The following is a 27,260-nucleotide window of genomic DNA, read 5'->3' as shown; positions in this document are numbered from 1 at the left end:
AGGGGAACTGATCGCACACGGCGCCGCAATCCATAAAAGGAAACAAACGGCCCGCGCCATACTGGAAGCTGAAGTTCGTGAAGCGGAAGCCATCCATAAACGAAAGGGCTGGTCCCCGAAGTCCTACAGGGTTTTACAGATGGCGAGGAAGAGGCTTGAGGCGCACTACGCTGTTGCCACGGCGAACCTGCTATCCAGAACCAAACAATGGTACTACCTCCATAACAACAAGGCTAACAAGTTGCTGGTCAATAAGCTGGCTAAGGAGAAGAGCAGAAATACCATCTTGGGTCTTCGCGACTCACAGGGGGTGGTCCGGCACTCGGCCCACGAAAAACTATGTCTAGCAGTCGCCCACCTGTCAGAGATAATGACGGCAGTCCCGAGAGATCTCGACGAGCAGCGCTCATACATCCAAGAAGCAGCCCTCCCACTCCTGACTTCGAAGGTGAAAGAAGAACTGGAAACGCTTATTCCAATCGAGGTAGTGGAGGTAGCCATTGAAAGCTTGAAGCCTAGAGCCCTGGGCCCGGACGGATTCTCCACCCACTTCTATAAACTCTTCCGCCCCCAATTAGTGGCCCCCTTGACCCGCCTTTTCAACTCATTCGCTGCCAGTGGAACGGTTTACCCAACGATGCAGGAATCCATCACGGTTCTCATTCTCAAGCCTGGAAAGGACCCCCTGGATAATAGTTCATAGAGACCCATCTCCTTGTTGAACTTGGATGCCAATATATACTCCAAGGTTCTGGCCAATTGCCTCGCACCTATACTGCCGAGCATCATAGACCCGGATCAAACCGTGTTCATACACCACAGGTCGACGAAAGATAACATTCCGAGGGCACTGGAACTAATGGAGCTCGCCAGTCGGGACTCCCAACAACAGGCCCTGCTGGCGCTGGACGCCACCAAAGCCTTCGACAAGGTGGACTGGTCTTACCTGAGCCTCAATCTTGAGGCCTTCAGCTTTGGCCCGACTTTCCGGAAGAAGATCCTTGCGAACTATCAGTCCCCTAAAACCAGGGTGAGAGTTAACGGCCGCTTATCGGACCCAATCCCTCTTACATGCGGGACGAGACAGGGATGCCCCCTATCCCCCTTGCTCTTTGCTTTGGCCATGGAACCATTGGCCCAGCGAGTTCGCAAAAACCTGCAGATCAGCGGCCCGAGGATCGGTGCCACACAACATAAAATCGCCCACTATGCGGACGACTTATTGCTAACTATTAAAGACATCGAGGCTTCCATGAGGACGGCCCTGACCGAAATCGACGGCTTCGGGAGGGTAGCGGGCTTCGCAATCAATTTTCAAAAGTGAATGGCTCTCGGAGTAGGTCTGAGCCCAGCCGAGAGGAAGGCCCTGGAGGAGCAAAGCCCGTTCCATTGGAGCACCCAATCGATCCAATACCTGGGGGTGCAGATCCCCGCTCACCCAACTCAATCTACCAGGCTAACTCCCTCCCACTCTTTGAAGAACTGGAAAAGGATCTCACCCGTTGGCAGGCGCAGGAAATCTCTGTGTTGGGTCGCATCACGACATGTAAGATGAACCTCCTCCCTCGCTTTCTCTATGCCTGCGCCTCTCTCCCAACCTTTCTCCCGCTGCCCCCCATACAGCGGCTCCAAAAGAAGATGATCGACTTCATCTGGAAGGGCAGGAAAGCACGGATCCCTCGAAGAACAATGATGGCCAGCACGAGATAGGGTGGCCTGGGGGTTCCAGATCTCCGAAAATACCAAATAGCAGCACAACTGGCCCACCTTCAGGCATGGGGGCTTGCCACAGGCCGCCCAAAGTGGGTAGAGATGGAACAATCCCGCATTCTGCTTCCCCTTCGCTTCCTCCCGTTCATTCCCACCGCCTTACGCAGGAATTGGCCAGGACTACTGACCGCCACGAAACAATCGATAAAGGCATGGGAATGGGCCCGCAGACGGCAAGGTATTCCGGGAGACCGGAGTGCATTATCCCCAATCTTCCTTAAACCGGCTTTCTCCTCGGGAGCGTACCCAAAGAACTGCCGGAATTGGGTCGCGAGAGGCCTTGAAACGCTGGGGCAGCTCTGGGTGGGGGACACCCCCCCGAACCTTCGGACGCTGTAAAATGACATTCCAGCTAGCGGAAACAGACAGATTTACCTACGCCCAACTTAGGCATTGGTGCTCCCACCCCCACAACCGAGCGGCGGCAACGCGACCCCTCGCCCTACTGGCACTAACAGTGAATGACTTGCCAGCCCGGGGAAAGATTTTGTCCCTCTATAAACTATTGCAAGAAGACCCCTTTCAGGCTAAGCCCTCCTATATGTCCCAATGGGAGATAGACCTGGGTCATGCCATAGAGGATCACACATGGGTGGACATCTGGACGAGAACGCGCACAACATCTTGCTGCATCACCAACCGGTAATGCGCCCACAAATTGCTCCTGCGCTGGTACTACCCCCCCCTGCGCCTTCACCACTTCCAGCAGGCCCTGGATCCTCACTGCTGGCGTCTCTGCGGCCTCCCAGGATCCTACTTCCACATGTGGTGGACTTGCCCCAGGGTGAAGGAGTTCTGGAACCAATGCTTGGCCACAATAAAGGACGTCACTCAGGTGTCCATTCCGCTTACGCCCGAACAGGTCCTCCTGGGGATCCCGCTCCCAGACGCTTACCCGAGATCAGGGAGGAGGGCGACGCTCATATCCCAATTTCTACTGGCAGCCAAAATTACAGTGCCCCGGACCTGGAAATCCACAGAAGGACCCCTGATGACCCTCTGCTGGGTTAAACTCTGGGACATTCTGATAGCCGAAAAGGTCACAGCAGCTAAACCAGGACTGCTTCACCGGGTCACCAACACTTGGGCACCTGTGCTAGATTATGACCAGAACTACCCGGCCCTGATATATAAACCACGCCTGATCGCGAGAGCCCTCTACTCTATGAGCGATCCCTCGCCACCGGATCCAGCCGAATGAGGCCTGTCAACAAAGCCCGTTGGGGAACACAAAGGCGGGAAGAGGGGATATTGTGCCTTACATGATGTGGGAACACAGAAGCTATGTCAATGTATATGCTCTCCTCTGTGCTGTTTAATAAAGAAACACATTTTTTTTTAAAAAGAAGGCGAACTACAAATGTGAAGCAACAGTTTTTAAAAAAAATTTTAAACAGAGTTACAGCAAGTGACAAACTGAACAAATACTGTTGCTTTCAGCTATATAATATTCGTAAGGCTACCTTTCACGCTACAAAACTGTTGATATCTTCTCTCATTTTTTCTCTGCTTTATTATTGTTCTACTGTTCTTTTTGGTCTTCTACTTACTTGTTTGGCCCCTTTAAGATCTGTTTTCGATGCTTCCATCCGTCTTCTTTGTCTTCTTTCTTTTCGTGACTCCATTTCTTCTTCACTCTACTCTTGGTTGGCTAGCTTTTAATTCTTAGCTTAAATTTTACTTTCTATGTCTGGTTTTTAAGTCACTTTTTAGGTCACCTATCTTTCTTCTCTTGTTTCCTTCTATAACCCCTCTCAATCTCTTCGCTCTTCTAATGTTCTTCTCATGGCTTCACGTCCTCCCTGCGCCCAGTCTCGCTTTTGGTCATTTGCTCTCTTAGCTCCCCTTCATTGGAATGCTCTTCCACTTCGCTCTATTTCGTAAGTCATTGAAGTCCTATCTTCTCCATCATGATTAGTGTGAAAGATTGCTTTTATTTTGAGATTACACATTTTTATTGTACCGTCTTTGACTCTCTGTACAGCACCTTAGCAGGGTGCTACATAAAACACAAACAAAATACAAATACAAAAATACTTAAGTATTTGAATTACAAATAAGAGGAAGATTTGCAAACTTGTGGCAAAGTAAAAAGACTGGTGCAGAAAAGGGTTGCACTAGCCAAAAGGAAAGTCAAATGTGGAAAAACCCAAAGCCCAAGGCGGAAGAGGCTATGAGGAGCTAAAACAAATCCAAGGAGAGACTTATGGATGCGCGATCTGTAATGGGTGGACCATGCGGTCTGACAACTGCCCCCAGACCAAGGAGCTTGCTATTATAAAGATCACAGTCAGCCTGACGCAAGCCAAGCAGAAGCATAGGATTCCTGGTTGCGTGGCCTGTAATGGGTTGACTGTACGGTCTGATATCTGCGCCTAGACCAGGGAACCCTAAATGATGACCAACAAAGTAAGCCACTGACAACTGTGAACTACTTGATAAGGCAAGCCAGAGGGCAGATCAAGTGAACCTGTTTTTCTTACATTGGACAAATTACTTTAGATTAAATACGACATTGAAATCTTGGGGATGGGAACCCTGGGACTTGAAGCTTTATCTTAGAGAAGGGACACCTCAAGATCTTCTTTTTGTGTGAACTATACCATATTGAACTTGGGTAAGGGAACCTCAAGGACTGGTTGGGCATTGGTGAAACACACAGTTATTGGAACTGTATTGAGCCTGAAGCAGAAGGCCCAAGAAGAACCTAAACTGAGAGCAGCCGAGCCTTTACTTGTGAACACTATTTTGGTTAAGAGGAATCCCACACTTACTTTATTTTTAGATGCAAGGGCAAGCATAGGTTTTGGACACATACTGAACTTTATTTTGGACTTTTAGACACAGACTCTTTAGTTTTCTTCAGGCAGGAGAAATCCCTATCTTAGTTGGAGGACAAGTTAGGCCTTATACCATCCTGACATTTTAATAAAGCTCTTTGAAACTTGAATTCTGTTGTCTGTGTCATCGCTTGGTACCAGTCCTGTCTCACAACATACATTTGGTCCAATGCTTCTAAATTGTAAACTTGTATCTCCTTGTCTTTAATATACAAATATCCCTCTTTTTGAACTATGTTGGGATGAATATTTATGCTGTCGCAGTTGAGCATCTTGGTTAAAAAAATATATATAGCCACGTTCTTTAGTAACATCTGCCACTTTTACTCAATTCAAAGAGAATCATTTTGGAAACATGAGAACGTTGGAGGGCAGGAATTGTAACCTATGTTGCGATATTACATGCAGATCTCTGCCGCAAGCACACTTCCCACTGAGCAATCTTACTTGCTTTATAACCTTGGCCTGCAGGCTGAAAATAGTTATTTGCTGCAGGCACACTACCTCCTGAGCTATTTTACTCAGGGTTTGGAAAATACGGGAATCTCTGAAGCAGCTGTATTAATCCTCTTAATAATACTATTTGGATTGGGAATTGTTTGGATTGGAACCTGTAACTTTCAGATTTTTGACACAGCTCATCGGCAAATCAATAAGTGCCTAAAGAAAAGACAATTTTCCAATAGCGACTTCATAAACTATTGTTCCAGCTTAATGGTTTTGAACTGAAAATACAGGCGAGACCGGAGATACATTCAAGATATTAAGAGTTTTGCTTCAGCTCAGCCATACCCAGCAAACCACCAGATTAAAGTCTGTGCAGCACACTAAGGGCAGGGTCTTTGGAGCACTTTCACACCTCTGCTCTGCCTGTACTGAATCAAAATAGTGACAGCAGCATTTGTTTAATGAGCCTTTTAAAGGATAAAAATGACATGCCTGAATAATTCCAATCAGTTCTTAATGTATTCTGTAGGGGAAACTATACGGCTTCGAGTCATAATTAAGTATTCGATCGAAGCAGAATATCTCTTTTTCAACCAGAATTCGGCCAATACTTACTCAAAGCTGAATTTCGGTACACCCCTAATATTCGTAAACAACTTTGTGAACTATATGGAGTATTGATTTTGGACACTGGAACCCAGTGTAACCGTTTTTGAAGTTCACGGAGGTAACTTTAGTATGTGCATATATGGGCATTTGTAGCGCGTTGAAGACAATGTACTGGAAATTTAGTCTACACTTGATCTCATCATTAATAAAAAATGAAGCCTATAGGAGACAAATGCATTTGCTACCTGAATCTGCTAATTGAAGTCTTCTAATATTGCTGATTTGCCCAAACTAAGAGCCCACCACTTTATTGACTTGCTGAGCAAGGAGCCAATTGACTGTCATAATGACTCTGGGATTTTGCAAATTTTCAGAGGTTGGTGGAGAGTAGCCTAAGGTGTAGGGAAATAATGAAAGACTGCATACAATCCAAGAGGGGGAGGGAGGTCTCAGTCTTGCAAGCATTGCATTTTAACCTTTTATTATCCATCCAGCCTCCGGCTTCTGCCCTACAGCTGAGTTTTTCCAGTAGCTGGAGGTACAGGTTAACAGGTTAAAAAGCAATGAAGAGATTGAAGCCCCCTTTGGACCACCACAGGACCATGGGGTAGATAAGGACTAAATTTATCTATTGCAACAGATTGTATCTTTGAGCTATTTAAGCACTTTATCGGATATTCAAATCCATTGGAGTTGGCCCAGGAGAATGTCATGGTAGACAGTATCAAAGGCAACCACTATAGGAGTATTTTTACTCAGACATCACTGCCATTACCCATTCTTCTGATGTCTTAGATCGCAGATTTCACCACACTTTTAGTACTCGGCCCTGTGCAGAAACTAGCATGTTCAGCATCTAGGATATTGTTTTCAACATGCATCGATAATTGGTGTGCTGTAACAAATTCTAACAACTTCCCAAAAAGGGAACCCTTATAATGGGTCAAAAACTGGCAGGGTTAGCTGCATCAAACCCACATTTGTTTTTAACAGAAGCAAACCCATTGCATGTTTGAGTGTTTTTGGTACTGTACCATAGAGAATTTACAGTTATCACCTCCCTAAATATTAAATACCCAAACACTAGTAAAGATCTGTCTGTTTGTTGATTGCTACGGCCCAGTTTCCTGTATTTCCATTTCATTAACTCCATTTCCAATCTGTTACTGTCGTGTCTGCTGGTTTTTAAAAACATTTTTCATCAGCGACACAATTTCACATCTGTGAACAGGTGCTAAGCTTTGTTACAAAGCGCAAAGCTCTAAAGTTTAATTCTATTAAAATACTTCAAATGTTTGTAGTTATTTTATTTCTGAAATCAGAAGATTATAATGGATTACCCAGCAATTCCCTAGTTAGGCTACATTTGGCAAGACTTCAGAATCAGTCAATGTCAGTGGCTTTAGCTACACATCCAGTGAAATCAAAACTTTAGTTTGGCCAAGAAAAAGCCTGCACTTTTTGCCAGACTAAGAACCTCATTTGCAGTATGGCATAGTGGAACAAAGTTGATGGCAACTTTTACTGGCACTTTCATCAGACCACTAAGTTTGGAGTGCATGTGGAAGAAAAATCTCCAGCACTTGGCTGGAGGTTTTTGCTCTACAATACCTGCTGGTGGTATTACCAACACTTGTAATTCATTCAAAGCCCCAATGAAATCCCAGGAGGCTCCAAATCATAGACTAACAACGCCAGCCCAGCACTTGTAATTTTGCACATTTACTGCCAAAACGAGTGGCATAATGGTAAAAAAGTATGCTGCTACTACATACTCATGAGGCCTTGAGTGTTAAAAATGACAATATGCAAACATACTAACATATTGGACACAAACATTTGGAAACAAAAAATGGTTTGTAAAATGTGTCTTCCAGCATTTGTTTGCTTTTTTCAATTGTGATAGCATGTGTTTTAGTCATAAATAAAGACTCTCAAACAAATGTAAGTTACCGTTCTTCTTCAAATTCTTTTCCAAAGAGGATGTTCTCCCTGAGTGTTGCATTGAGAATCCAGGCCTGCTGGGCAACGTAAGCGAATGTTCCATTTACTGCAATACTGCCCTCAAGCAAGGTCATCTGCAAAAGATGATGTACACTCAATTATACAAAGGCAAACTTTGTGAACGTGTACACAAACAAAAATTCCTTCGTGTTTTATCTTAATAACCTTTCATTTTGTGCCAAATCACCATATTAGTTTATGTATGCTTAACAACTCTAATGTGTTTCATCATATTTGTCCAGACCTAAAGAAGAGAAGATTTCCAAGTCCTCATGCTCCTGCTTGGTCAGATTATTTAATAAAAGAAAAGAAAACTAATGTGCGTGCTTTCTACTCGTTCGCAGAGCCTAGAGGTATTTATTAATTTTTCTATTTTTGCATTTGTAAAGCACTCCAAGCCCAGAGGCATCCATACGCTAGTTACAGGAATGGTGGTGGGGGGGAGGAGTGAGTTATCAGGAAGCAAGGGGGGGGGGGTCAGTGGGGAATACCAAGTTAGTTGAATAGTCTGATTTTAAGTTGCTTTCTGAATGACTGGTAAGCAGTTTTGGACATTATTTGGGGTGGTAGGACATTCCAAAGTCACTCAGCAATGGTTGGGAAGCTCACGACTCCAGCCTTTACGCGTGTGAAGCGAGGGACGATCAGATGGTCACTGTAGGCAGTCCTAGTTAGTCTTGAGGAGGAGTGTCTGATGAATCTAGATGAAAGGTCTGGAGGTGCAGTGTTCGAGAGGCAGCAGTGGGTAATAGAGTGGTAGAGTGGATTTTGAAGTTGATTCTCTCTTATGGGGAGCCAGTGGGTGGCTTTTCTGTGGACAGTAATATGGTCCCGCTTGGAATGGTTCAAGGCTGTTCGGACGGCATTATTCTGGATAGTCCGAAGCTTGTTGATTTTTGATGTTGCGCTTAGAGGTACACGTCATTATGAAGAATACACCAAGGCAGCTAGAATTACAGCTGATGTTTTCACTAATTAACAGGCATAGAACACTCCTACATACTTGGTATGCTCAACCGAGATAATTTTCTTCTACCCTTTTTACGTACTTTAGATTTTAAGCAATGTTGGCCAGTCTTTTTCTATCTGATGACGACAAACAATCCTATAGCTTGATAGTTGCTTGGAAGTAAATGGGGAATGTTATATTCTAATACTTCTTAAAAAGTTATATATTTGGGGGGGTGGCGCTGTTGCGCTTGCACAAGTATGGCAGCCTGAAGAGCTGCTCCATGAAAGGGATGATACTTTATATCTGCTACTTCGTTTTGGTGCAGCGTTTCACCTTGGAAATCTATGAACTGCTGCCAGCTGAGTTTAGGCATATACTGTCTGGATATCGTGGCCCGGAGGGGAGAGTTTCAGAGGAATCGTGCCCTTTCTGAACTGCGGATTGGTGTCGGCCCGACACACGCTTCCATAATGTGTGGTTTCTGCTGGAAGCTCTGCCAGGGATTCTGGCCTGGTTGGGGGAGGGGCGCCCCCTGCTGCACAACGCACACCTCGAACTGCAGCCCCTTTGCGACACCAGAGCGTGCCGCGAGGCCCTTCCCCTGTGCAGCAGACTAATACGCATCAGCATCTCAGGGGACACTCTCTGCTCCAGCCTGGCCTGGGACTCCCGCTCGCAGCTGCTGAGCCGATCAGTGTCTGCCGGCGTATTGAGTCGCACCCGGACTTGCTCGCCAATGATTCAGCAATTGGAGCCCTAGGCGTTGTGGGTCTTGCTCCGCGCAATTGTCCACTACATTTGGCAGACCCTGGCGTCAGCTGTGGACACCATGCCATGACCAGCCCATGATGTGAGACACCACCCGCTGCCCGGCGGGACGGAAGCGTGATCATTCTGGAATCTGCGCTCCCCGTGGCAATGGTACGATCGCCTCCCGTGCCCTGCTGTATCGAAGCTCATCCAGATACGGAGCCGGGGGTGTGCACACGACACGCGGCTTGACACTTCTACTTGATCCCTGCAGCACGAGGCGCGGCCACGGCCGTCGGGAGACTTCACTACACACAGTCCCGGGATGCTCCCTTGGCCACTACAGCCCGGTCCCACCCGCTGCTGCCGACCTCATCCTCTTCAAGGTGAGCCACCCGATACCTGCCATTAATTCAGCCTAGAATTTGGCACAGGGATAGCTGCTATAACTGATCTTCAAGCACTGGGGAATGTCCCTCCTTGTTTTTTGACTCTTGCTTCGGTTGCAGCAGCATCTGCTGAATTTCAACCAAGCCTTGACTACGAACTGTGCAGAGAGGCCTGCCTTTGACGGGGCAACTCTGCTGTGGGGGCACTGGGAGTTCTAGCTTATTTCTACGCTCAGTTGGCACATGGAGCATTTGGCTCTCCCACCCACCTGCGGCTCCGACTTGGCCCACATTTTACTGTGCGCCTGGAGAGGCTCTGCAACAACCACACGGTCCAGAAACTAAACCCGCAATTGGACACCTGACAGACATTTTAACTGTTGATTTTACCATCTGGCACTCTAGTATACGTGGGATCCAGCCAGGTGAGGCCTGAACCAGTCCGACTGGATGCCATTGCCTATTACCACAGCTGAGGACACCGCTCTCCTCTGAAGTGCCTCGCACCCACAGAGGCTTTCCCCCTAGTGTTTTTTCTTCACAGAACAGTGACTTATTGCCCAGATCTTGTGTGCCTCTGCATCACATCAACGACCCAGTTGTTAATCGCTATTCTAACTCCAGGTCCAACATGCCTCTGTGAAACGTACATGAGGGCACAAGAGCCAGTGCCCACCACTGCGCAGGAAATAGCGAGGGACTTCCTCACACTTCAGTACCAGTCAACGAGGGAATGTTTCTGAATCGGACTGACCCATACGCATCTCCTCTGCTGCACAGCCTGGGTCTCCAGCGAATCCGCGAGATTGCGACCGGTTGAGGCAACAGGGAGCAGGCTCTACATCACTAAGCATTATACCTCCCCTCTGCTGCAACTGCTCACGGAATATTCATACGCGATCCCTGAACATCCTTCTCGTATCTGCTTCCGGCACGGCCCTTCGTGCCGTACTCAGAACTGCCCACCAATATACTATATCCGTGAAACACACTGGCCTGAACCCTATACCCCACTGCAGACTGAAGCAGACAACCATACCGCTCGTTGATACTCACGATAGTCAGACTACCTGGCTCAGTTCAATCACTGCCGTTCCCTGGGCATTCCCTGGGCATTGTACATTACGCCTCCTGCTGACACTGCTAGGATCATGACAAAGAGAACCAACAAAAAACAGAGTTCCATCAACATGTTTGCGTAAGGGACACCAAAACCTGGTGAGATTGCATCTGAGCCTGAGCATGCCGCGTCGCCACCTTCCGAATCCTCGTAGTCTCAGAAGATGATCGATTACATGAGTGAGGGGTTCACTGCCCTGCACTCCAAACTAGACGACATGAACGGGACCATATCATTGATCAAAGCCCATTTGAAGAAAACTGACAGTCGGGTTACAGAGGTGGAGGCAACAGAGGGAGTGGCTGAAGATGACAGAGGTTACTACGCCCTCCAGACAGTTGCAGGACGTCAGCAAGAATGATGATCTCGAATCGCGCTCCAGGAGAAACAACCTCTGCATTATCGGGGTCCCAGAAAAGAAGATTGATGGACCCATGGAAGACTACATCGAACGTACCCTACTTATGCTACTGGATTCCCCGAAGCTCTGCCCACAATTAGTAATAGAGAGGGCCCACTGTGGCCTGACAGCAAAGCTGAGACCGGGTGCATCCCCCCCGTCCCATCATTGCACGAGTTTTAAATTACTGCGATAGAGACTCACGTCTCCGTGCGGCGAGAGCCAAGGGGGAACTTTTTCTTGGCTCCTCCAGAATTCACCTGTATCTCGACTTTTCTGTGTCTGTTCAGCAGGAGCGTAAGACCTTCCTGGGTGCCACGAAGAGACTGCGAGACCTTGGGGTCAAATATTCAATGCTTTTTCCGGCTAAACTCAGGATTGAACACTCAAATCAAGTTTACTTCTTCACCATCCCTGAGGAGGAATCGAAATTTATCGATGAAAATTTCCCGGGATGAGCACCACTTTGTTCATCGAAGACTGTATAATAATACCTAGTCTGACCCGGAGCCTGTTCATGGCAGACCCCATATTTTACGGTCTACTCCGGTTCAACTGATTTTTTTGCTCAGTTTCACAGTGTTGCCTTCTCTACCGATTGTATGTTGTTTTCATACTGTGCACCACAAAAATGCCTAGTTTATTCCCTATTCGGAAGCTTCGCCGCTCACGACCCGTACACAGCCCCCCAGGCGATGCTGCTGCTGTTTTTGGTTTTTATGGAAGTTAACCAGGTTTTCACTTCTCTGACTGGGAGAGCGGTGGGGGTGGGTTGGGAGGGTTATGTTGAAAATTGCTTGGCGTGCAATGGTGAGTTGGAGTACTCCAACATGCTCAGATTCCTACATATGAGTTGGGGACCCATTCACATTTTCAATAAGCCTAGGTCCAAACTCTCAACTCAATGGGCCTCATCACGACTTGGGCGGTAAACGTGGCGGATTATCCGCTGGACCTAAATAGCGCTAACGCCAAGGCACCCGGCGGATAATCCGCCAGATCACGAGTTATCGTGCACGCACCCCGGTCCAAGGCATTAGCGCAATTAGCGCGAACCCTTAAAGCCGGCGCACCGTGCGCTACTGCCACTTCGCGCTCATAGCACGTGCTATGAGCGCGCGTGAAACGCGTCACCGCAGGAACGGGAAATAAAGCGGCGGCCATCTTGGAAATCACAATCCGTCGGATATCAGAGCCACTGGAAGCCATCCACGCAATCTGAAGCCTAATAATGAGTCAGGAGCGCACTAGGGGCAAGTCTGCACTGGACAGGGTCTGAAAACCCAAGTTCAGTTATCAGGAGCTTAAGGTGCTTGTGGATGAGGCACGGACGCACCATCATGAGCTGCAGCAGCACAAAACCAGCGCCCAGCACCGAGGCCAAATATGGCAATCTGTTGCAGAAAGGGTCAGTGCAGTGGGGCACGTGCCCCGGGATGGGGAGGACTGCCGCAAGCGGCTGAATGACCTGCACGTGCGAGGCATCCTGTCCCAGCATAGGAGTGCAAGGAGGGGCACAGTAGGAGGGCCACCCCCCCGACCTCACACCATGGGAGGAGAAAATGACGGGTGTCAGACGTTGGAACCATTGAGGGCATTGGTGAAGCGGAGGCAGGGACTGGCATCAATCCAACGGCATGTGAGTCCCATCCCCCAATACATGCATCTGAATGAGAGTGAAGACATGTGTCTCAGGCACTGCATACACCCATAAGTGAGGGACACATCCCTAGAACGGTAGTGCTGCCTAGACGACCCTGTATGTGCAGTGCATGAATGACCGGGGCAGGGGATAGACTCCCATAGCCATAGGACAGCTACGTAGAGTGGTACTGTGCATCAACACAACCACAAAAGCCTGAGCGCAGTCCACCACAACCACGCGTTCCCATGCAGTGTACCTCCATGCACATCCACAACAAGCACCACATGGTGACTGAACAGAATGCAAGTTGAATGCGTCATTGTTACTGTCTTCAATCACACTTGCTGGCATGACCTGCATCACACAAATGTAAGTAGCATTGTACTAAAACCACCCCCTATGTACCCCACAGGCACACGTCGATCCCAACAGCCCGGTGATGATGGCGATGAGGCCACACAGACAATGCGCCCACAACACCGTGCCTCCACCAGCACCAGCACCCCCAAAAAAGGCCACACCCATGGGAGACAACACCGGGGAACACCCACCTCACCCCGACGCAGCCCCGCCAGACAGCAGCGGCAGCCACATGGCCACAGGGAGACGACCGTCAGCTCACCAGAACCCAACATCCACAGCCCAGATGCCGAGGTAGAGAGGCCGGAATGGGAGCCCAACCTGGGAGCAACACCTCCACGTGTGCATCATGCCACCGCACAACACTCCCACAGCAGTAGTGATGGGGAAGGGGTGTCAACACCCCATGGAAGCCCAGGCAGACAGCAGCCTGTGCGTGGCTGCAGCACACCACAGCCTGATGTGGACACTCCATCCTATAGGAGCCCAGAGGGCCATCGATCGGAGCCAGGCAACCCAGTCCAGTGTGGTGGCATATCGCCATGCAGCCCCCTGCCCACGACAGTGCTCAATTCGCGGTCCACCACCTGACGCACCAGTAGAGGCCTTTGTCACAGGGGCAGCAGTCATGGGCCGGCTGGATGTCATTGAGGCAAAACAGACCAAGGTGGAAGCAATGGCAAAGGTCCAGAGCCGGCACATTAAGGCCGTGAGCACTTCCATCCGGCATGGGTGCCGGTACATTGCACGGGACAATGCCCGCACACGACAAGTTGTGCAACAATGCACCACTGCCCTGACAGGCTTTGGGCAACGAGTCTGCGAATTCACGGAGGCAGTGTCTGCACTTGCAGAACAGCAACGCAAGGCCAATAACCTCATGCGCCAGCACATGATGGGCAGCGCTTCCATAGCCTCAACTTCCACCACACCCACAGAGGGTTCACTAGACCCATCTCCAAGGCGCCGGTCCTTGCGCCACCTGAGGGCACGCACACCGGTGGGTCCTGGGAGAGGGAAGCGCCCGCGCCCATCCGAGTGGTGCATGGCATCATTGTTGTTGGCCTGATGAGGCAACTGTACAGTTTGGGGTTGTACACTGGGGGCAGGGGGGATTGTTGGGTGTTCACTGGGGGGAGGGGGGATTGTTGGGTGTTCACTAGAGGGAGGGGGGATTGTTGGGAGTTCACTGGGGGGAGGGGGGATTGTTGGGTGTTCACTGGGAGGAGGGGGGATTGTTGGGTGTTCACTGGGTGGAGGGGGGATTGTTGGACGGAAAATATATCACGTTAAAAAAATCACAATGCATGGACAGTAGTGATTGTTACAAATGCAATTTAATGTTGAAGTGACATATGTACAATTTAGCTATCACCCATTTCTAAAGGAATCCATCAATCAATACCTGTCTGGCCAACCTCCCTTCCCTCAGCCCAACCCTTTGTGCATGTGCAACACCTTCTGGCACTTCATCGGCCTCACCACCAACCTCAGGTGGCTGCAAATGAGCATCTGGGGGCAGTGGCACATTTCTGCAACAACAGATGTTGTGCAGCATGGCACATGTCAGTACTATTCTTCCAACTTTTTCTGGTGCACACATCATTGCACCTCCCGTTCGGTCGAGGCAACGGAAGCGTGCCTTCAGCAGGCCAAATGCCCTCTCGACGCAGATCCGTGTACGGGCATGGCCAAGGTTGTATGCCCGCTCCCCGCCGTGTGCGGGTGACGCACACGGGTCATGAGCCACATGTACTGGGGATATCCCGAATCACCTGCAGGAGAGAGAAAGCCGGTATGGGGACAAGGTAAGTCGAGTGGGTGTACAGAGCCCTGTCATCAGTGTGATTTTGCCATATTTGTCATTTGGCCTATAACATTGTGGAGTGTGCTGTCCTACGGCACGATTGAATCAATGGGGTACTCTCCACTTGGTACACCTATGTTTCTGTATGTAACAGTACTCATTCACTTGTCACAGGAAGAGGGGGCCCTTCCATCTACTTCTGCTTGACAGAAGTGGCTGCCTCATGTGTCATTGCAAATCCATTTGGCTACAGTTGCATTTGCTGCTCTTCGCTATTCTGTACTGTTATCCATGCATTTCCATGGCCATTTTGGGGACAGTGTTTGTGGGATGTCCATTGTCATTACTCGGCCTACTTATGTGTGGAGCATTCATGGATGTGCCAGCTCATGGATTGGGTTTTCACTACTGTTGGATGGCCAGGGTGGGATATCTGTACTGTGTCAGTGTTGGGAGCCATGGTGCTACTCACACAGGAGGCCTTGTTGTGGTGGGACTTCCATATGTCACTGTGCCACCACATGTCTGACATCCTGCATGGCTGTGTTCTGCTGTGTTGGACATGTCCAAGGTTCATTGTGCAAGGTGCTTGAATGTGTATGCTTCTGTGATGCTGCTGACTATTGGGAATGATGGATTCTGTGACAGGCACCATCAGTTGTGGATTGACATGCTTTGTGGTATACATTTGTACTCACCCAGTAGCCATGTGTTTTGGCCTCGGTGCCTTTCCATGTACGCCGGCAGGGTACTGTTGCGAAGGACCATGGAGTCGTGGGTGGATCCTGGGTAGCGGGCACAGCAGTGGCTGAAGGTGAGGTCAGGGCCACATGTCATCTGCACGTTGAGGGAATGGTACTGTTTCCGGTTCCTGTAGGCAGCCTCATGTTCCTGTGGTGGTACAAGTGCCACATGTGTGCAGTCCAGGGCAGCTATAACATTCGGGACTCGGGCAATGGCATAGAATTGACCCTTAAACTGGTGCACCTGTGCCTGTGTGGCTGGCAATGCAATGTGTCCGTTCACATGATTCAACAGTGCATCAAGCACCTGTCCCAGCATGGCACTGAATGTGGACTGGGCCATTCCATGCATCATGGCAACGGTATGTTGGTAGCTGCCAGTCCCAAGAAATTGAAGCACAGACACAAGCTTCACTAGGGGAGGTACTGCCGTGCTGGTGGCTATGCGGCTGCATATGTCACCCTGGATTGTGTCCAGCAACTGGGTGATGGTTGCCCTGTCCAGCCGATATTCTGTCACCAACTGACCATCAGTTCGGGCCCAGGGTGTTGGCCTGACCCTGGGGATGGCTGGCCGCCTTGCTGGTGCTGCTCTCCTCCTCCTCCTCCTCCTCCTCATCCCCACTGCCCCCTGCACTCCCAGGGCCCTGGCCTGGTTGACTGGCCTCTGTAGCTCCAGGCGTAGCAGGTAGAAGTCGACATCAAGGCTCCTGGCTCCAAATGGCAGCATGGTGTTGGGGAGGGTGTGTTGTGCATGGGTGGGTCCTTTGTAGGCCTCAGATTTGCATTGCCTCCACCTGGGCCCTCATTGCTGTCTCCTCCCTGCTCCTGCTGGTGTAATGGGGTAGGGGAGGGTGTGTTGTGCATGGGTGGGTCCTTTGTAGGCCTCAGATTTGCATTGCCTCCACCTGGGCCCTCATTGCTGTCTCCTCCCTGCTCCTGCTGGTGTAATGGGGTTGGGGAGGGTGTGTTGTGCATGGGTGGGTCCTTTGTAGGCCTCATATTTGCATTGCCTCCACCTGGGCACTCATTGCTGTCTCCTCCCTGCTCCTGCTGGTTTAATGGGGTTGGGGAGGGTGTGTTGTGCATGGGTGGGTTCTTTGTAGGCCTCAGGTTTGCATTGCTTCCACCTGGGCCCTTATTGCTGTGGCCTGTGTTCTGTTACCTCCAGCTTTTTGCTGGAGGTATTTTCAGCGGATGATCCGTGGCTTTTCTGGCGCTAATAGCGCTTACGCCGGACTCGTGATTGATGATGTTTTAGCGCTAAGGGTTCCTGGCGCTGTTATGGCCGGTGCTTGTACAGCCGGCTGTCCTTGCACTGGCTGTTATTGCGCCAGCGGTGTTTGGAGTCGTGATCCGACAGACCCTTAAAAACGGCGCTAAGAGCGTTACCGCCTATTTTAAGGGTTACCGCCCAAGTCGTGATGAGGCCCAATATCTAGTACTATCAATATTTACTGCCTTTACTGATGGCTGACGACAACCTTGTTTGTATGAGTTGGAATGTCAGGGGATTGGGTAATTATGCTAAAATGCGTAAATTACAGTTATATGTTGAACGGCACAAAGTGAGGTTGCTCTTCTTACAGGAAACCCATGCACGCATTGGTGGGTGTGAGAGGTTTGCTAAACCATGGGGTCCCCAGTGATATTATACTGACTATTCCACCCAGAACCGTGGAGTCATGATCCTGATACACAAGAGTCTTTAGTTCCAAAATAAGGTGGTTCATGTGGACCCCTTAGGTCACTACACCTTGGTCTTTGGGACCCTGTTAAACAGAGAGGTCGTACTCCTTAACATATATGGCCCAACGTGGACGACCCCGAGTTTTACACACATCTGGCATCCCTGCTTTCCGAGTTCCCCCTAGTCCCTATCCTCTGGGGTGGTGATTTTAACACAATCTTAAACATGGACCTTGATAGATCAGGCTCTAGGCCCCGTCAACTTTCCAGAGCAGCCAAAAACATCCTAGAAGTCCAGGCACAGGTGATGGTATCAGACGCATGGAGACTGATGCATCCAGATTCCCAAGCGTACTCCTTCTACTCCTCAATACATGACTCATTCTCACGGATCGACAGATGGCTTGCATCGGACTCACTTATCAGAACCATCAATCACATGGCAATTCTTCCCAGAACATTCTCTGACCACTCCCCAATAACAATTTCCCTTGGGGTACTTTTGGCGATTTGGTTCGATCATGGAGTTCGAAACCACACTCTTTGTTAGACATTGCCTTTAAGACTGAGCTAGGGACTGCCATAGACGACTTCTTTGCATTGAACACCGATTCAGTCCACACACAAGCTACTCTTTGGGAATTTTTCAAAGCCTATATGAGGGGCATAGCAATATCCAAGGAGTCAGGGATCCTCAGAGTAATCCGGAAAGACATTGTAAAGAGGGAATCCCGACTCTCCTCCCTTGAGACCCAGTACGCCTCTTCACAGTCTCCCGATGCTCACTCTGACATCGGCATAGAACTGGATGCATTTCCCTCTCATGCAGAACGGGAACGGAAGTTCCTAGACAACCCCCACTCCGCTCGCAAATATGGGGAGGGGAAATGCCCTGGACGAGTCTTGCCTAGGCTTCTCCACCACGAGACCGGCTTACCCGACATCCCGGCTGTAGAGAGGTCTGATGGCACTCTGGTTCGATCATCACAAGCCATTAATGCAGAATTACGCTTATTCTACAAATCCCTCTATTCTAATGCTGACAATACCCCTACGGTAGATGTTGGGGCATACTTGGACAGTCTTCCACTCTCTGTCTGGGAAAGCCCCCTGATCCGATGGTCTACCGATCGAATTTTATAAACAATATAAGGCCTGCTTAGTCCTCCAGCTGTTTGCTTTATGGGAGGAATCCTGTCAGTTAGGCGTCCTTCCCCCCCTCTCCACGTGAGGTCATAATCTCTTTACTACTTGAACAAGGCAAACCCTGCACTCAATGTGGCTCATATCGGCCCCTCTCCCTCATCAACTGTGATGTCAAGATCTATGCTAAAGTGTTGGCTCTGAGACTGGCTCCGTACATGTCTTAAATTATACACCCAGACCAAGCAGGGTTTATCCCCGGGAGCTCTACCTCCCTTAATGTACAATGCCTATTCAATATTCTCGCCCAGATTGACCGTAACATACAGGCAGTGGCGGCCACTCTCGATATGCAGAAAGCACTTGAATCCGTCTCTTGGAGCTACTTCTGGTGTGTCCTTGAGAAATGCAACTTCGGACCCCGCTTTCAATCCTGGGTCAAATTGCTTTACTCTTATCCAGTGGCTAGAGCCCGAACGGAGGACAGATACCCGGCCCTTTTCCAGATAGCCAGGGGTAAGCGGCAGGGTTGCCCCTTTTCACCCCTGATGTTTGCTATAGCCATCGGGCCCTTGGCTGACAGGATACGTCAGAGGCATGCACACAGAGGTTTGAGATTATCGGGCTCCACTGAGCTCATGTCCCTCTACGCTAACAACGCCCTCCTCTTCATTAGTTCTCCTTGCCCCTATTCTGGACAATGTCATCCACTTTGGTGAGATTTTGTGTCTCAAGGTGAACTGCTCTAAATCTATTCTTTTTCCGATTACTGAAGTCAGTCTCCCTCCCCCAGATCCCTTGGGATTCGCATGGTCACAGAGCGAGATCACCTACCTCGGGGTGGTGGTTGCTCGCCAGTCAAGTCCTCTATACACGGCCAACTTTGGAAAATACCTGACTACCCTTACGAGGAAATGTACGGGATGGGCTAAATTACCAATCTCCCTGGCGGGTAAAACGGTGTTAGGGAGAATTCTCATAAATGTGCCATTCCCTTCAACTTAGAGACCCCCATCAACTTTGCTGGAATTTGAGGACTTGTTTTTTTAACCTGGAAAGAGTGTGAACCTTTTTTCCCCCACTCTCATGTATTTTGATGTATGTTTTACTCTTGTGTTCTTTGATTATGGAGTTTTAAGATAACTCCATAGGCATCTTTTCATGTGCGTTACACAGCACCCTCAGTGCAGTGACACAGGGATGTCTTTTTAGACTTCCCAAAGGTTTAAATATCTTCTCTGGGATAAACTACTGTTTCCCAGAGAATGTAAGGTTAAATTGACTTTACTAGTCTTTTTTAATTCCTAGACGCAGCACACACTATCTTCCTATAGAGTGCTGGAGGGGTTACCTAGTATCCCGTGTCTAGAAACTCTTGTAGCAGTCAAATGCTACCCTTTTCTATCGAAATGGCTGGTGGCAGTGGTTTTACAATGAACTACCATGATTTTTCCGACAGCGAACACTGGTAGCTATAAATTGCAGGAGCCATGTTTTTCAAGATGGCGCCTTAAGCCCCTTTGTTTAAACGGGTCCCGGTCTTCTTTTTTCGCCATTTCTTTTAGGAAAGGTCCTTCTAGTGTTTGTCTCTGCGTGCCAAACCAGGTTTGGTCCCTTTGTTTTCATGCCTTTGGAGGGCTTCAGGACTGAAGACAGCCTCTGGCGTTTGAGTGTCTGGGGTGGGCAGGAAGTGAGGGAGGTGCCCGAGACTCCCTGTGCTTAGTCTCTTAGGAGACCGAAATGCATTCTGGTGTGATTGGCTGGCTGAATGTCCGGCAAGGACAGCCACCCTGCTGGGTGAGTGACAGCTAGGCTGGAATGAATGAGAGAAAACTGTTTAAAAAGTGAGTCTCCAGGACTGGAAGGCAGAGTCGACCACTGGAACAAAAGAACCGAAGACGAGCTGGAAGAGGACGGCTGCTGCAACTCCTGGACCATTGGTTTGCCCGGTGAAGCCCTGTTGCAGGCCCGAATTGCCGAACTCCATTCGACAGATAAGCTCCTTCAATGATGGCTTCTTCCTTTGAGTTGGTGGGACCAATCAACTCATAAGACACCTGGATACCATTCTCAAGGCTGGTTAGGATAAACCAGGGAGAGGGACACCAGCTTGTGTTCTTGAATCTACAGCTATTTGAACTGAAGTAACTCCATTTTGTTTGCCTTCGTCAACGATCCTGTGCAGTGCAGGAGTCCCCCGATGTCCTCCCTGTTGTCCCCACGACTGAGGCTCAGGAACAGCGAGATCTGCAGCACCTGCCAGGAACCACGACTTCAGCAGAATTTGTTTCTTCATACAAAGTTACTGTGCCAACCCGATTGAGAGAACGCCACTCTCGCAGTGAAAGTTCGTGAAACTTTCCCAACTTGCAGGCCTAATCAGCTTGTGACCCGACATGTGATTCTTTTTCGCCTAAACTACTTCTAAGAATTTACGCAAAGACTTTACCGTTTGATACCAGAATTGCTCTTTTCTATCCAGAACACTATCCCATTGACTTTGGCCTGGCCTATTGACTTGAATTGAACTCCTCCGGTGAACTGAAGCTATTTGCACTGTCTAAAAAGTATATATGATCTATTTTACTTAACTTGTGCCTTCTGATCCTTTAAGTACTGAACTGCTATTGGCTCCTATTTCAGGGGAACTCAAACTGTCTCAAAACCTTAGAATTCTGTATTGAAGTGTATTGGTTTATATTATTAAGTTGCCTTCTACTAGTGAAATGTTTTCTAAATGATTGTGTAATAAATGAATAAGTGTTTTTACAAAGAAACCTTGAGTATAAGTGTTTACTTGAACCACTGTGATTGAAAGTCCGTTGTGTAACTACTTGTACTGCTCACATTCACTCTTGAGATAAGCCTGGCTGCTCAGCTCGCTACCAAAAACTGTGGGACAGACTTATACCAAAGGTTGCTTTGGCTAACACCTGTAATCCTAATTGTGTCTAGTGGTCCCAGAGGGTACTGCCTACAATTCTGCCTAAAAATCGGCATTCTTAAAATTATTGTACTCCCCCAACTTCTTTATAGGTTCTCTAATGTCCCTTTATGCCTGGCAGCGACTTCTTTCAATCACTACTCGCACAGTAAACACTTTTCTGTGACATTCTGGTGTGGCCCGTTTAAAATCTGACACACTCACTGTCCCTATGTCTGGGTGTGGCTTCGGTGCCCCCAATTTTGAAAAAAATTTGATAGTTGCACAGGCAAAATATGCCTCGCACTGGTTTGTACCTACGGACCCTCCACTACAAACTAAGCTCGAACGTCTCGCTTTAAAGGGCTGCGAATTTCGTTCTTTAATCCTCCCGTCTCAACGTAACAAGTTCGAGCAACTTGAACCCGTGGGCTCCACATCACTGGCTTTAACTAAGCTGTGGAAACTGGCCAATGTTTCAGATCCCTTTCATGGCATCCTTCCCCTTTGGAACTTCTTCCCTGGGGCCCCCTGTGTATCCCCCGCTGCAGTGCAACACTGGGCCGATGCAGGCTTCGAGACCATCCAAGATGTCTTTGACCAGGGTAACTTCCTCGAATGGCCAGACTTACCTATATCTATACGTGGGAAACCCTCCCATTGGCTTCAATATTCAGGCCTCCATGATGTGGTCCTGCCCAAGTCTTTCTCAGTTTTGGGAGGAGGTTTGCAATATTATGTCTGAAATCCTGGATTGTACTATCGACCCATCCCCACTGACATGTCTCTTGAATGAACTCCCTAGACTTGGCCGTGACTCCAGGAAACTAGCAGGGCTATCAGGGCTATGTATGCTTTTAGCAGTACGTTGTATCCTGCTGTGCTGGCTCCGCCCTGGGGCCCCCACACTTGCCCAATGACTTCGAGCTGTAACTTGGGCTTTGGATGCAGTGGAGGCCTGGGCGAGCCAGCAACCACTAGCGTCAAGGGCCAGAAATATAAGGATTCCATTTTGCTCCTATATCTCCTCTATATCGGCTTACGCCGAGGATGACCCTGATGATCTCTCCCCCCCCAACTTCTGTAACCGTTTTGAGTTGTAGGCCTCAATTGACACTGCATTAAGTGATCTCTGTTTGTCATACTACTCGCTGGCCACCTGCCACTCTGCACAAACTACTTTCACGCTGTGTACACTGATTGTATATTTGCCTAATACATGTAAGCTACACGCTCTCTTGTTGTACTGTCAAGCACAATAAACAATTTTTTTTTTAAAGTTATATATTTCATTGTTCGTATTTATATGTATTATGTGTACATCTATATGCCATGGTTTTGTATGTTTTATGCATTTTATCCAAAATAAACACTGATTGATGCAGAATTGTATTAGGATAGTTTGTAGCTATGTGTACAAATCCAGAACGGACCCTTAGGAAATTAGAAACTAAACTCATAATTGTATTTGGTTATTCAAACCTTTTACAATGAGACAACTATTAATCAAATATTTTTATAATACGGAATAATAAGGCAGTATAAAGAAAAAAGAAAAAAGATAAACAAAACAAGAAAAGAAACAGGAGAGAAAAAACAAATGTAAACCTGTAGTCTATCCAGTTAAATAAAAGGAAAAGAAAAACACCTCCCATTATAGCTCCCCTTCATGTTATGACCTCCATACTAAGTCAATCGGGAGATATGTTGTTTTCTTGTCCACGACTTGAAGGAGTACAAACTAGCAGATTCATCAGCAACCCTCTCAACCCCAAAGGCAGAGTTAGAATACAGGCGAGAATTAAATGAGAAAAAAGAAAGGGTCCGAAGATGAGAGGCAGATATAGGACTGTCCTAATACCAAACAACCACTTCAAGTAGTGTTGTCTAAACAAAAGATTACTTCTTTCCAGGACCTGGTCCACTGCTATGGTCAAGGCTGTGTTGTGGCCTGAGATCACCCAGTCCCAGAACATTTCTGAGACTATGCCGCCTTCTCTCTCCGTAAATCTAGAGAAGAGAGTGGACCTCTTTTGCCAAGTCTGCTCACATTCCATCAGGAGATGTTTCAAGCTATGTTTACTCGGGGTGGTGCATGTACTACATAAATTGATTGCTACATCCCCCTTCCCCCTCTTGTCAAGGACTTCCCCCATATGTACAATCTTAAGACAGATTCTCAAAAAATTCTTTCTCATTTTCCAACATGGGAACTTCACCAGATATCCTGGCAGGGTCCCCGGTTTTCAAGAAGCTGTTCACGGGGGTTGCCGATCTCATTCTTCTAATGGTACCTATCCAATCCACTGTTTCGCAACCTTTTTTCACTTTTTTTTTATAAACTCTTTTTATTAGTGATCACAGAAAGATACATGGCACCATTGCACAGCTCATCTCACATATACAACAGGAGTACATTATTCAATATATTTCTAGATACAATATTACGGTGACATGTCGTCATCAGTAATCGTGTTGCACAAGTAGCCTCTAAAGGGGCCCCAGATGTCTTTGGGCCTGCATGACGCAGGTTGGGTCGAAACAAATTGTTCCTCTGATTCATTGACATGTGTCAGTTCTTGTAGGAATTGGTTCACGCTGGGTAGCGCGGCACTTTTCCATTTCTGTACAATACATTATTTGGCAACAGTGCAAGAGATATTAAACAGTCTTCTAATTTTTTTAGAATGTTTGCCTATGTCACCAGACTAGTATTTCTGGGGGGTCAGTTCAGGGGGAACCTGAGTGATTTCCTCCAACAATTTTGCCACACCGTCCAGAAACTCTCCACCATCGGGCACTCCCAATACATATGAAAAGAACCGGCCTGGGGTGCGTTGCATTTGGGACAGGCATCGGAGGTATCTGGTGCAAATTTCGGGACCCTGGCTGGTGTGTAATGTAGCCTATTCAGAATTTTGAATTGGATCAACCTCAACCCGGAGTTAAGCGAAACCTTCTTGGTAAAAAGACAATATCTAGCCCATCTCTCCTCCTCAATGGGGATCTGCAAATATGCTTCCCATTTCTCCTTAATTTGGTTCAATGTGGGGGTGTGGGCCTGCACCGCAGAGTACAGCCTAGAGATTACCGGGACGTCTTTGGCTGTCAATAGTTGTATACACAGATGTGATGTGGGCTCATCTGGAAAGAGCGGCCACCTTTTCTGAAATGCTGACTTCATACAGTAATATTGGAGTGTTTTAAGTGGCCCGTCTCCCAGTGCCCTCAACAATAGCTCCAGGTCTAAAAATCTCCCATTTACAAACATATCCCCAAGCTTCATTTCGCTATTAGGGTCCCAGGATTCCTGCATGCTCATGTCATGTGTGGGGGGTATACCCAGAAAGTTCCACAGCGGTATCTCCGGGTTATAGGGTGTCGCCAGTCTCAGTCTTTTGTATATAGCCTCCCATGCCCTGACTGTGCAACTCACCGGATTGTATTCACAGGTGTCTTTGTAGTGTGGATCGAAAATAACTGATTGTATGTTTGTGGGGTGTGTGGTGTATTCCTCTATCCATGCATGGGGTGTACTATCCGCCTCATTGTACCAGTATTTTACGAACTGTGCTTGAGCCACATGGTAATAAAGCTCAAAATAGGGGGCCGCTATACCTCCCGAAGAATAGGGTTCTGTCATTTTTTCCCATCCTATCCTCGCTGTCTTACCGTTCCAGAGAAATGTCACCGCCATAGATCGGAGTTTGGCAAAGAAGGTTCTGCCAGGCCATATAGGGATTTTAACAAAAATATAAAGCAGTTTGGGCAAGATTACCATTTTAAGAATAGCGACTCTACCGGCTAGAGAAATTGGGAGTCGCCCCCACATCTGAAGCTTTGTGGTTAGAGTTTGCAAGGTGCTTTCTTGGTTATCTGTGTATAATGTGAGTTTATCTCTGGAGACCAGGATTCCCAGGTATTTGATATGGTGTTCTGACTATTTCAGTCCATCTGTCACTACAGGGCATCTGGTGGCCGGTTGAGCGGAAATATTTCAGATTTAGCCGTATTAATAGTGTACCCAGAATAGTCCGCAAATTCCTGTATCTCTCCCATAATGGGTGCTATGTTTATCTCAGGCTTCCGAACATATAGTACTGTGTCGTCCGCATAAAGTGAGATCAACTGGGTGGATCCCTTCATCTTAATCCCTCTATCCGCATGTCGCAGTCGAACCGCAGCCGCCATTGGCTCAATGGTCAACACGAACAGCAGGGGCGAGAATGGGCAGCCCTGTCTAGTCCCCCTCCCCAGCAGGAACATCTCCGAAATTGCCCTATTAGTTAGTACCCGAGATCCAGGCTCAGTATATAGCAACTTTACATATCTTACAAAGTTTGGGCCAACCCCGAATGCCTCCAGTACCGCAAGGAGATAAACCTATGAGACCGAATCAAATGCTTTTTCGTCAAGGGATATGGCCACCGCGCTTCTCACAGGGTCTATTTGCGCCATCACGCCAAAAAGTCTTCGGAGGTTCAGGGCCGTGGATCTCGTGGGGATAAACACGTTTTGATAAGGATGGACAAGGGTAGGGACTGCCGACAGAAGCCAATTTGTCAGAACCTTTGCAAATATTTTGGTATCAGTGTTTATAAGTGACAGAGGCCTAAAGGATGATACATCCTCTGGTGGTCGTCGAGGCTTAGGGAGTACAGTTATCACAGCCTCTCCCATAGTTGGGGGTAGTACGTTACTCTCGAGGGCTTCCTCCCACACCTGCATCAGTATCGGAGCGAGTTCCTCGTGGAACTCTTTGTAGAATTCGGCCCCTAACCCGTCCGACCCTGGTGCCCTGCCTGTAGCCAGTGCCTTGTTTGCCTCTGTGATCTCCTCCGTAGTTACCGGTTGGTCCATTGCTAGGTGTTCTTCATCGGGAAGTTTAGGAAGGGAGAGAGCCTCAATATATACCTTCATTTCTGCAAGTGTTTTCTTATCTTTGTTCGAGTATAATTCCTTATAGAAGTTAACAAATTCCCCATTAATATCTTCATCCCTGAGCAGCACCCTCCCCTTGTGATCTGAGTAGGTGGTTTATCGTGCTTAAGTAAATTAGCCAGCGTTCTACCAGCCTTGTTACCTTCCCCGTATCTACGTGCGCGTATAGGGGCTGCCACATATTGGACCTCCCATATGGCCAATTTATCGAATTCCTGAAGGTGTGTGTGTATGTCAGCTAGCAGTACCTTATCTTGCGTGTCTGTGTATGTTTTCTCCAATGCATCTAGTTTACTTTCAATAACTGATAACTCGGTTCTTACAGCCTTCAGCATGCCCCTAGACTTGGACATCAACACTCCCCTTATCCAAACCTGGAAGGATTCCCACACTGTTGAGCATTTGTCAACCGATCCCACATTATTAGACAGAAACTCTGCAATTTCAACGTGGAGGGTCTCTATCATTCAAGGGTCTCCCAGCATTCTACCTGGCATTCTCCACCTCCTGGCAGGACCTGGGACATTCCGGAACTCTAGTTCCAACAGCACTGGGGAGTGATCTGACAATGTACGGGGCAGGATCTCACACCCCCTCAATACAGCCGCCATGGAAGTGGAGACAAACCAATAATCAATTCTGGACTCGGAGTCGTGTACAGAGGAGTAAAACGTGTATCTCCTGCTACCAGGATGAGTCTCCCGCCAAGCATCTACTAATAGAAGTTG

The 27,260-nt window shown here is 48.1% G+C and overlaps 1 protein-coding gene across 6 annotated transcripts in view; it reads right to left on the bottom strand.

Moving 5' to 3' along the window:
• Nucleotides 1–27,260, bottom strand: part of ABCC5 (ATP binding cassette subfamily C member 5) — a 2,124,586-nt gene that overhangs the window by 1,322,063 nt on the left and 775,263 nt on the right. For all 6 annotated transcript variants that reach the window (XM_069618835.1, XM_069618837.1, XM_069618838.1 and 3 more), the window contains one exon: nt 7,620–7,744. In XM_069618835.1, coding sequence (XP_069474936.1) covers nt 7,620–7,744 — 125 coding nt within the window. The remainder of the gene's footprint in view (nt 1–7,619; nt 7,745–27,260) is intronic.

The sequence above is a fragment of the Ambystoma mexicanum genome, chromosome 10 (genome assembly GCF_040938575.1).
Source record: "Ambystoma mexicanum isolate Mex_15411 chromosome 10, UKY_AmexF1_1, whole genome shotgun sequence".
NCBI lineage: Eukaryota > Metazoa > Chordata > Amphibia > Caudata > Ambystomatidae > Ambystoma > Ambystoma mexicanum.
The sequence above is the reverse complement of the archived record's forward strand: the minus strand, read 5'-3'. Positions and strand labels throughout refer to the sequence as shown.